At 41.8% G+C, this 12,363-nt stretch overlaps 1 protein-coding gene across 1 annotated transcript in view; it reads left to right on the forward strand.

Moving 5' to 3' along the window:
- Nucleotides 1–10,191, forward strand: part of LOC117503565 (phospholipase B1, membrane-associated-like) — a 68,489-nt gene extending 58,298 nt beyond the window's left edge. The window contains exons 34-38 of the mRNA XM_034162825.1: nucleotides 918–999; nucleotides 1,228–1,332; nucleotides 1,422–1,517; nucleotides 1,607–1,681; nucleotides 9,871–10,191. Of these exons, the coding sequence (XP_034018716.1) occupies nucleotides 918–999; nucleotides 1,228–1,332; nucleotides 1,422–1,517; nucleotides 1,607–1,681; nucleotides 9,871–10,137 (625 nt within the window). The 3' untranslated portion in view covers nucleotides 10,138–10,191. The remainder of the gene's footprint in view (nucleotides 1–917; nucleotides 1,000–1,227; nucleotides 1,333–1,421; nucleotides 1,518–1,606; nucleotides 1,682–9,870) is intronic.
- Nucleotides 10,192–12,363: the final 2,172 nt, after the last annotated feature.

Genomic DNA, 12,363 nt, shown 5'->3' on the forward strand with positions numbered 1-12,363 from the left:
GCCTGTAATGTTTCCAAAATTTAACATCATCATCATCATCATATGTTTCAATCAGTCATATATTTTCCCATATATACACAATGACGACGTTAAGAAAACAACAAATGGACTCAGTAATATTGCCTAACATCAAATGCTAGCCTTCGGTCATTGTTCTGCCATTGTGGTACATCTGGTTAAATTCTCTATGTTGTAAGAAACTTAACTAAAATATGCGGTGTAACATGTGCTGTTAAGTCAGAATCAGAATCACCTTTACTGTCATTGCACAGCAAATCGGCACAACGAAATTTGCTTGTGCATCCTCAAAAACAATGCCCACCCTCACACCTAACGCCCACATAGATACTTCAATAAATATTATAAGTCCTCGCTACTGCTAACAGAGGCTGTGTTTCCAGGAAAACAGTCAACCTGCTACCGCTAACAGAGGCTGTTGGACTGTGTTCAGAATGCCATGAAACCTGAAAGTGGAACACAGCAATGCTTGGAGTATTAATTTTCCTGTTTTTGGGAATGTTCTTTTTTTTTAAATTTGACGAGGCTTGACCGAAATATACCAAGCATTATTATTTGAATTCAGAAATGCATCACAAACCCTAGTGCATGTCATCCATTGATCCTATACGGTTATAGACTGTATGTCTGGACAAAGCCTATGTGGTATCACCCATTGGTTTTCTACAGAGACCAAGAATAGCCCCCCAAATGACCGCCTTGTCTGAGTGTCACTATGTTGAGAATCCCACCTGCACTGATTGAGTGCACTCCCATGTATAAAGGGCCGGCATGTGGATGGCTCAGTGCCTGAAGAAAAACACCTGAACACACCCCTGTCTTTGGTGTGTAGGTTTGCTGTCTTTTCGCATTCGTTTGTTTTCCATGTCAGCTAAATCTAAATGCACCTGTTTTCACAGGACCAACTGTCCATGTGTTATCAATGCAGCTGAAACCTCTCCAGAGCTTGAAGAGATTAAAAGAATCAATCAAGCGTACCAGGTAAGTCTTATATAGAGTGGCCACGTGTGTGTGGGACAAAGGTGTTTGATGATGCCAAAATCCAACTTTTTAGGGTCCCGGTGCCACCTGTCTTAATGTATATTTGCAGGACTTGGACACTAATCAGTGACCTAAGGCGACAACTGTATGTCTTTTGTTCTAGGTCTCTTCTAGCTTTTCTAGGTTCTAGGTCTCTTCTAGCTTTTCTTTTTTTCCTCTATTCCCCAGGCTGAGATGCAGTATCTTATTTCTGGAGACCGCTATGATGGAAAAGAAGACTTTGCAGTTGTTCTTCAACCATTTTTACACAATTTATTTGTCCCTTTTACTGCGGTAAGTAATGACATAATTTTAACAATATTCAAGCCCCCAAACAATAAGTAATCCATTGTGGCTGTATAAAACCTGGACTTTCTGACCAGGACGGTGGAGCTGACCTGAGCTTCTTCTCTTTGGACTGCTTCCACATCAGTGAGCGAGCTCATGCTGAAATGGCCATTGCCCTCTGGAACAACATGGTGAGGATGAGCCAGTGCCGTAACAAACTTAGCATTATTGACCGTGTGTTTGACACGTTGTAGGTTTACGAATTGTCCTGTTTGAACAGTTGGAACCAGTGGGTAGGAAGCAGGCCAACAACAACTTCACGTACGATCGCTCCAAGATTCAATGTCCCTCTGTGGTATGTGTCAACATTTCTGTATAGTTTTCCTCATTATTAAGATTTATCATTTTAGAATTGGGATACGCAAGTAGGTCTTGAAAATCAAACAATTGTTCACGAAAAGTAACTTCAAAATTGAAACAAGAATGCAGAACACCAATATTTACTTAATTTCTAGGCTACAGGACTGGAGTCATGATTGGATCATTTGTATTGAAATACTCGTAAACTTTATTTAAGCACTTTTTGAACCAGAAATTAACAAAATAACTAAACAACAAAATAAGAGATTAGCAATGAACACAGTGCATGAGATTGGTGTGAAATATTTCTCACAGTTGCAAAGGAACAAATAGTCTCTGACACTTCTGATCCCTTTTAGCCTCCACTTTGACTGTCAGGTCAAACTGACCCGAACCAATATCTATGGAATATAAATGGGGGGAGGGGGGGTGCAAATATGTGAAATATTATAATATGTGAACACTGAGTTCTGGTGTTGCAGACTGAATGGTCCCCCCAGAAAAATCGGTCTGCCCTGCATTCACTGCGCATGCGTTATTAGCCATGGTTCATGGATTATCACCTTGTTTCTTTTTCAAACTTCACTCCAGTCATCATCTATCTTAGCAACAGATATCTGAAGCTTTTGTACAACAATCATTTCCACATAAATTCAGCATTATTTAATCATAAAAGATGGATGAAGCGATCAGATCGCCGCGGCTACACAAACTGCTAGCTGATGCGTTCACTCCGCCTCGGTCATTTCAAAGCGTCACCAGATATTGTCTCGTTTCTGCTTAAAACTGACTTTAGAATGATTTAAGAGGTTTTACCTTGTCGTCTGATGGTTAATAATCACATTAATCCATTTGATCGCTTTTGGTGAAGAGACTCTGTCTCAGACGAGCGGCAGAGCACCGAAATGAGGCATGCGTAGTGGAGGCAGGGCGGACCGATTGTCACTGGTGTCACTGACCAAAAGGCACCCCCTAGAAATTGGTCCGCCCTGCCTTCACTGTGCATGCATTATTTCTGAGTGTCAGCAGCAGCTCAATCAATCAATCAATTTTATTTATATAGCGCCAAATCACAACAAACAGTTGCCCCAAGGTGCTTTATATTGTAAGGCAAGGCCATACAATAATTACGTAAAAACCCCAACGGTCAAAACGACCCCCTGTGAGCAAGCACTTGGCGACAGTGGGAAGGAAAAACTCCCTTTTAACAGGAAGAAACCTCCAGCAGAACCAGGCTCAGGGAGGGGCAGTCTTCTGCTGGGACTGGTTGGGGCTGAGGGAGAGAACCAGGAAAAAGACATGCTGTGGAGGGGAGCAGAGATCAATCACTAATGATTAAATGCAGAGTGGTGCATACAGAGCAAAAAGAGAAAGAAACACTCAGTGCATCATGGGAACCCCCCAGCAGTCTAAGTCTATAGCAGCATAACTAAGGGATGGTTCAGGGTCACCTGATCCAGCCCTAACTATAAACTTTAGCAAAAAGGAAAGTTTTAAGCCTAATCTTAAAAGTAGAGAGGGTGTCTGTCTCCCTGATCTGAATTGGGAGCTGGTTCCACAGGAGAGGAGCCTGAAAGCTGAAGGCTCTGCCTCCCATTCTACTCTTACAAACCCTAGGAACTACAAGTAAGCCTGCAGTCTGAGAGCGAAGCGCTCTATTGGGGTGATATGGTACTATGAGGTCCCTAAGATAAGATGGGACCTGATTATTCAAAACCTTATAAGTAAGAAGAAGAATTTTAAATTCTATTCTAGAATTAACAGGAAGCCAATGAAGAGAGGCCAATATGGGTGAGATATGCTCTCTCCTTCTAGTCCCCGTCAGTACTCTAGCTGCAGCATTTTGAATTAACTGAAGGCTTTTCAGGGAACTTTTAGGACAACCCGATAATAATGAATTACAATAGTCCAGCTATGACTATGAAATGAGGTGATAATCAGCTCACTGATTATCACCTCATTTCTGCTTAAAACTGCACTCCAATCACCATCTTTCTCAGTGACAGATATCTGAAGCTTTTGTACAACAATCATTTCCACATAAATTCAGCATTATTTCATAATAAAAGATGGGGAGCGGGGGGGGGGGGGGGCACGATCAGAGTGCCATGATAAATGTAAAAACAACTTCAACATGCTGTCCTTAATACTAGGACTAGGACCTAGGACTAGTGGGAAGTTCATGGTTGAGTCCAGGGCCGTATATAGGAATGTGAAAGGGGGGGTTCAAATCCTTGAGTTGGGGGTCCAGTGGGCCACAGGGCCCCCGGGGGGGGGGGGGGGGGGTCGAGAGGCAACGCCCTCGTGGGGGGCTCAGGGGGGCGAAGCTCCCCGAAGCAGAAGCTTTTTGAGGATTTCGAGGGGTAAAAAGCTACATAAATTTCATTCGAAACCCAAAATGTATCATTTTAGGAAATACATTTTTATATACAAATAGTCCTTGCTTGGGATTGGATCAGTTGCCATAAGAACCACCCAAGGAAGAACCAAGATAACATTAATGCAAACTGTCGGTTGCGAATGACGCAACTGACAGGCATGAAAAAACTCACGCATGCGTACGAAGGTTCAAGCTTGGCTGATGCAAGTGCACATGATTCAAATCCATATAGTTTTTGCAAAAAATAAAAAGGTCAGATAGTTTTCTAACAGACCTCGTATTTAGCGGTATTAATGTTCGCGTTTACATTATATGTACGTATATGTACGTTATGTATTAAAATAGCGGTATTTAATTTGGCGACCTTGTTTAACTCGTGAAATTCGCATAATAAATCCCACGCGAATATTTGCACCTTTACAGTATTTGCAACAGGAAGGAGAAGCTCCCTTTATTTCTCAGCTTATACATACAAACATGTTTTTACAAACCAGACAAGTGTAATTGTGTGTCTACATGGGTATTTACAAGCCTACTAATCTGTTTGATATCAGAGGAGGATAGGGACCAGGGAGCAAAAATTCTCAACCCCCATTGGAAAAGTTTATCTAGCAGTTTCCCCTTTCATCACTTAAGGGATTACTCTGGCAGAGGAAATTGAAACTTGAGGGTGTGTGATAATAGCTGTGTAACAGTTAGTGCTTGTTGCTTATTATCAATGAAAAGAAAATACATAACGTTGATATCCAGATCAGAAAAAAATCAGCAGAAAAAAATCAGCAGAATTCTCAGGGAAGGGGGGGGGAGTCGGTTGAACCCCCTGAACCCACCCTATATACGGGCATGGAGTCTAGCCTGCAAAGTTGGAGATATACTCTGGAGAAAAGGGGAATGAAAGTCAGTCGGAGCAAGACAGAGTACATGTGTGTGAATGAGAGAGAGCATACAAGACAAGTAGTGAGACCAGCTATGTTGTACGCAACACTATCTCTCGTCATTTCGTGATGGCATCACGAACAGTAAATTAATCTATTAGTTTGTGATACTCTCACAAAATTGCGGTGTTTTTCGTGATGAGAGCACAAATTAATTTTGTGACGGGAGCACAAAATGCAGGGAGATGCAGAGGGGCTAGGGGGTTAGGGTTAGGGGAAGGGAGAGGGTTAGGTTATGGTTAGGGGTAGGTTTAGAAATAGTAAAATACAAAATCTGTGTCATGAAAATGTGACTTATTTTGTGACGAGAGCATGAAAAAAATCTTGAGACTGCTCTGGTTGTACGGCTTAAAGACCATGGCATTAACACGAAGACACAATGCAGAGCTGAAGATGTTGCAATTCTCTTTGGGAGTCAAGAGAATGGACAGGATTAGGATTGAACATATCAGAGGGACAGCTCAGGTGGGAAGGTTTGGAGACAAAGTCAGAGAGGTGAAATTGAGATGGTTTGGATATGTGCAGAGGAGGGACTAGGGGTATATAGGGAGAAGGATGCTGAGGATGGAGTCACCAGGCAGGAGGAGAAGAGGGAGGTCAAAGAGGAGGTTTATGGATGTGCTGAGGGAGGACATGCACGTACGTGGTTGGTGTGACAGAGGAAGATACAGAGGACAGGGTGAGATGGAAACAATTTGCTGTGGCGCCCCCTAATGGGAGCAGCTGAAGGAAGAGGAAGAAGTGTCACTCAATTCCAAGGTGCTGTTTGGACAGGAGAGGACCAGACGCACAGATGGACACACGGACAGACAGACGGATGGACACACACACACACACACACACACACACACACACAGAGTTGCCTCTTAGTATATAAAAACACAGCCACATGGATACCTTTATGACTTAAAGTGGGGAGGTGATGGTCTAGTGGTTAAGTGTTGGGCTTCAGACCAGAGGATCCTCGCTTCAAAACCCAGCCAGACTGGAAAATAACTTGGACAAGGTCCTTAATCCCCTAGTTGTGCCCAGTGTGTAGTGAGCGCCTTGAATAGCAGCACCCTGACATCGGTGTGTGAGTGTGTCTGTATGAATGGGTGAATGTTGGGTATAATTGTAAAGCACTTTGAGCTTCTGATACAGATGGAAAAGTGCAGTCCATTTACCATTTATTTAAAACTTCTTAAACTAAGAAGTTTGAAAAAAGTCACTACTATACATAAACTAAAGTGACTGTAACTTTTTCTACCACACTTTAAACATGTTTATTTCTGCTCCAAAGTTGGACATTTTAATATAAAGTTGAAAATTTCAAGTTAAAGTTGCCCCAATTTTGGTATAAAGTGATGCAAATTAAAGGAATAGTTTCCACCATGTCTCATGCTTAGTTATGTTACGGGGTAACATGTCATATTTCATGTCAGTGGACATCAACCTTATTTGACCTTTACTTTGGAGACTAAGCATTCAACACATTCAAACGATTTCATTTAGATCTACCATTAATTTGCATCACATTTTACAAAAATTGGGGCAACTTTATTTTTAAACGCCTATATAAACTGAAATTTGACCTTTGTCACTGTTTATGTTGTTTTTACCCCATAACTCCATAACATTAAGTCAGACAGACCAAACTACACACACACACTCATCTTCAACTGCTTACTCCAATTAAGGGTTGTGGGGGGCTGGAGACTATCCCAGCAGTCAGAGTGCGAGGCGGGGTACACCCTGGATAGGATGCCAGTCTGTCACAGGGCCACATATAGCCAAACACATTCACACCCACACGCACACCTACGGACAATTTAAAGTTTCCAGTCAACTTAATCTGCATGTCTTTGGATGTGGGAGGAAGCAGGAGCACCCTGAGGGAACACACGCAAACACGGGGAGAACACGCAAACTCAACACAGAAAGGCCACAGGTGGGAATTGAACCCATGACCTTCTCAGTATGAGGCAACAGTGCTAACCACTAAGCCACCATGCTGTCCAGACCAAACTATATCTATTTGAAATATTTTTGATCAGACAAATAATATGGTATAGTTTTCAAAAAGGCTGCAACATTTTTCAATTTTGACCCCTGAGTAATTCTTCATTGACCCCTTGTAGGTCAACAGAGGTCATCTCCAGGATGCCACTATGTCTGAAAATAAACTTTATTCCAAATACCATGATTCCTTTCCATGATTCCACTGCTTAAATTTTCATCATTGCTTAAATTTTCATTGTTACGCAGATGATACCCAGCTTTATCTATCCATGAAGCCAGAGGACACACACCAATTAGTTAAACTGCAGGATTGTCTTACAGACATAAAGACATGGATGACCTCTAATTTCCTGCTTTTAAACTCAGATAAAACTGAAGTTATTGTACTTGGCCCCACAAATCTTAGAAACATGGTGTCTAACCAGATCCTTACTCTGGATGGCATTACCCTGACCTCTAGTAATACTGTGAGAAATCTTGGAGTCATTTTTGATCAGGATATGTCATTCAATGCGCATATTAAACAAATATGTAGGACTGCTTTTTTGCATTTGCGCAATATCTCTAAAATTAGAAAGGTCTTGTCTCAGAGTGATGCTGAAAAACTAATTCATGCATTTATTTCCTCTAGGCTGGACTATTGTAATTCATTATTATCAGGTTGTCCTAAAAGTTCCCTGAAAAGCCTTCAGTTAATTCAAAATGCTGCAGCTAGAGTACTAACGGGGACTAGAAGGAGAGAGCATATCTCACCCATATTGGCCTCTCTTCATTGGCTTCCTGTTAATTCTAGAATAGAATTTAAAATTCTTCTTCTTACTTATAAGGTTTTGAATAATCAGGTCCCATCTTATCTTAGGGACCTCATAGTACCATATCACCCCAATAGAGTGCTTCGCTCTCAGACTGCAGGCTTACTTGTAGTTCCTAGGGTTTGTAAGAGTAGAATGGGAGGCAGAGCCTTCAGCTTTCAGGCTCCTCTCCTGTGGAACCAGCTCCCAATTCAGATCAGGGAGACAGACACCCTCTCTACTTTTAAGATTAGGCTTAAAACTTTCCTTTTTGCTAAAGCTTATAGTTAGGGCTGGATCGGGTGACCCTGAACCATCCCTTAGTTATGCTGCTATAGACTTAGACTGCTGGGGGGTTCCCATGATGCACTGAGTGTTTCTTTCTCTTTTTGCTCTGTATGCACCACTCTGCATTTAATCATTAGTGATTGATCTCTGCTCCCCTCCACAGCATGTCTTTTTCCTGGTTCTCTCCCTCAGCCCCAACCAGTCCCAGCAGAAGACTGCCCCTCCCTGAGCCTGGTTCTGCTGGAGGTTTCTTCCTGTTAAAAGAGAGTTTTTGCTTCCCACTGTCGCCAAGTGCTTGCTCACAGGGGGTCGTTTTGACCGTTGGGGTTTTTACGTAATTATTGTATGGCCTTGCCTTACAATATAAAGCGCCTTGGGGCAACTGTTTGTTGTGATTTGGCGCTATATAAATAAAATTGATTGATTGATTCCTTAAAATTTGGTGCATTTATCACAACATGTGCAGTACTTTCTGTATACGAGGTCTATTAGAAAAGTATCCGACCTTATTTTTTTTTTTTTCAAAAACCATATGGATTTGAATCATGTGTGATTGCGTCAGACAAGCTTGAACCCTTGTGCACATGCGTGAGTTTTTCCACGCCTGTCGGTTGCGTCATTCGCCTGTGAGCAGGCTTTGAGTGAGGAGTGGTCCAGCCCCCTCGGCGGATTTTCATTGTCAGGAAATGGCGGAATGATTTGGGCTTTTTTTCCATCAGAATTTTTTCAGAAACTGTTAGAGACTGGCAGCTGGAAACCATTCGAAAAATTTATCTGGCTTTTGGTGAAAATTTTACAGGCTTCACAGAGAATAAGGACTGTTACTACAGCTTTAAGGACGGCTTTAAGGACGTTCGGCGCGCCGCGCTCCGTGTCGCCATTGAGAGCTACAAACCACCGGATCATTTCTAAACGGATGGCTCTGTGGAGCCGGGACCATCGTGTGCACTTTCTCTGGTTATCACAAGAGCTGGACATCAATGATTTTCCGGCAGATTTCACTTTTAACAAGAGATTTTGTCATGGAAACCCGACCGGAGGCTTCGCGCTTCATGACCGATTTGCTGATGGAGCGAGACAAAGGAACACCTCCGTTTTGGTCTCACAGGACAGCTTTGAGATGGCGTTCAGACAGCTGTCGGTAGTTTTTCCATCGAGTGATTATCCGAGAAATTGTGGATGTGCCTGGACATGCCAGAACATGTCCCATGAGGCTTCATCACGGTGTTGCTGTGCACCATGCGGCACCGCGCGAAGCCTCCGCTCCTCTTTCCATGACAAAAACTCCTGTAACAGTGGAATGTGCCGTTCATTTCCAAACTGGACGCTGTGTTTTGTCCGGGACATCGTCTGACTAGCACAGGAATTGTGAAAAGACGTGGACATCAGCACTTTTTTGGCACATTGAGACAGACGTGCGGAGGAATTCCGTGCGGAGGAATTCCGTGCGGAGGAATTCCGTGCGGAGGAATTCCGCACTTCGCGGCGGTGCCGCATGGTGCAAAGCAACGCCGTGCTGAAGCTTCACGGGACATGTTCTGGCATGTCCAGGGGGCCAAGAGGGTGGACCACTCCTCACTCAAAGCCTGCTCACAGGCGAATGACACAACCGACAGGCGTGGAAAAACTCACGCATGCGCACGAGGGTTCAAGCTTTCTGACGCAATCACACGTGATTCAAATCCATATGGTTTTTGAAAAAAATAATAAGGTTGGATACTTTACTAGTAGACCTCGTATATGGGCTTAACTGCTGTGTTTGCTCATAATGCTTTAATCTTTCCTATAGAGTCGTCCTTTTTTCTTTACGAAGATGAACAGCCTCCCAAGTGCACCTGTGATGACCACCGCTACTGCTTCAGTATCGGATCATTCTACTCCTGCACCAACCGACCTTGTGCCTCAATGCTCCTCATACACACCTGTGTGGGCAACAGTGCTTGTGGGAATTCTCAGTTCACTGGCTGGCATTGCTGTAACCGGGATCATTCTTTCGTGGAATGCCAATCGGAAAGAAAATTTAGAATTAGCAGAAAAACAAGGAACTACATTTTAAGGTAGTGTGCTGGTAAAATTGTTTTGTCAGCAGTCTGTTAAAGGTTATGTACATCGTGTTTTAAAACCCTACACTACAATTGGCAGCATAAAATGCCCCTTAGATACTCATTTCATACATTGTTTGAAAGAAAAATGACTGACAGTTTCTGGCAAATGTGTTTCTGTTGAATTTCTTTTTTTGTTTGTTTTTCGGATTTTGAGAATAAAGTCATAATATTACAAGAAAAAAAGTCGTAATATTACGAGGATAAAGTCGTAATATTACGAGAAAAAAGTTGTAATATTACAAGAAAAAAGTTGAACTATTATATTATGCCTTTATTCTTGTAATATTCTGACTTTATTCTCGTAAAATTACGACTTTATTCTCATAATATTATGACTTTATTCTCGTAATAATACGACTTTTTTCTCGTAATATTACGACTTTATTCTCGTAAAATTACGACTTTATTCTCGTAATATTACGGCTTTATTCTCAAAGTCTAAAAATTACAACTTTATTCTCGTAATATTACGACTTTATTCTCATAATATTACGACTTTATTCTCGAAGTCTAAAAAAAAAAAAAAAAAAATTCAATGTGGCCCTAAAACGCTCGTCGTAGTATTTAAAGCCAGAATCGCCAGTGTATTTTTCTCAGATCTGTCTGTGTCCATTTATTTTGTTTCTTATTTTGTCGCACATAGCTTCAGAAACATCCCATGCTGGTGAAAGTGCACGCTGCTGCGTGATGTCAGAGCAGGGATGGCCCATTCTCGATTGCTTTCGTTCACAACGGCAGAGGATACAAACAAAAGCTTTTAGTCTGATATTTCACTGAATGAGGATCATGAAATGGACCAAATTGAAGAGATTTTGACAGTGCAGAACCCAGGTGGTGTACAGCCTTACAGGTTCGAGCCAGATTCACACGAGGTCAAAACAACGAATGTGGAGGGCAAGTCAGCTCCTTGGAAGCGTTGTATTGGTCAGTGTGTTAATGTTATTTTGCTAACCATGATTTTAAATGGGTAACACATTGCACCCCTGGCCTTTGAAGTTTGATATTGAATTTCACCTGTATGATGAAATTAAGCTTCTGACAGACTGCATGTACATGCAATATAGGCCCTAAAGATTTTATGGTATCATGTGGCATGTACAATGAAAAACACTCTGTTGGATTCACGTGATTTACTGTATTCGTGCATCTGAGGGCCCACGGCCGAGTATCAGCCCACCCCCTTTTTGAAAAAAGTTGCTAAAATGCCCATCCAAAATTAATGATTTTTTTTTATTAAAGTTTATTAAACACCCACCTAAAATAAATTAATTCTGTGACCCCCCCCCCACAGCATATTGTAAAAAGCAAAAAATAATAAGTTTTCACGATGTTTTCTGCTCTTCTGTGTCAGAATTGTGATGACGTCATTAAGTGCCCTTATTGTGAAAGACTCTTGTGCAAGAACCAGGAAGTGTTGTATGGCAATGTGACTAATTTTGCCGCTGTCACACGGTGAAGGAGCTATTCTGTGTTCAATTTTGTATTTAAAATGGCATAAACAAATTAAAATATATGCAATACTAAGTGTTCCAATACTTTTGGAGGGCACTCTATATAGTAGAGTTGATTTGTGGGACCATTCCAGTCCGTTTGCATCCTCTTGACACATGTGTGCCTCTGTGTCTTGTTTCTTCTCAGTGGGAAAATTGTGAAGAGTAACTCTGGTTTTGGGCACAGTACTACACCAAAACACAATACAGGGATTCACCATCTCCTAATATAGATTCCACATTCCGTGGCGAGTCAAAATATCTGAATCATTAATTCCATATCAGCTATGTAAATAGCAGAACAGCAGAGAAAAAAATGGAAATACAAGCCAGTCTCTTGTGTTTGCCGACCACTCCACACACTTGCTGACCTACTTTGCACCAGCTGCCAAAAAGCAGTCACTTTAAATGCTTGAAGCAGCTGCTCACAGCCATTTATGACTTTTATTGAACGTGGACCTTCTAAATACTTACAAAACACATTGATTTACAATGGTTTGAGTCATTTTTCCTGTTTTTCTGAGTGTGGCCTTTAAAGCTGGCATTCGACACCTGGACAGTAAGTACAGATGAGCATGTGTCTCTAAATTAATTAATTAAAGATCATTAGTATGCATCCCAAAATAACACACTGACAATGAATCGATGCATTATTTAAGCCGGAGAGAAAAGAACCATTTTCAGGAC

This window comes from Thalassophryne amazonica, chromosome 21 (genome assembly GCF_902500255.1).
Source record: "Thalassophryne amazonica chromosome 21, fThaAma1.1, whole genome shotgun sequence".
In the NCBI taxonomy this organism is placed as follows: Eukaryota; Metazoa; Chordata; class Actinopteri; order Batrachoidiformes; family Batrachoididae; genus Thalassophryne; species Thalassophryne amazonica.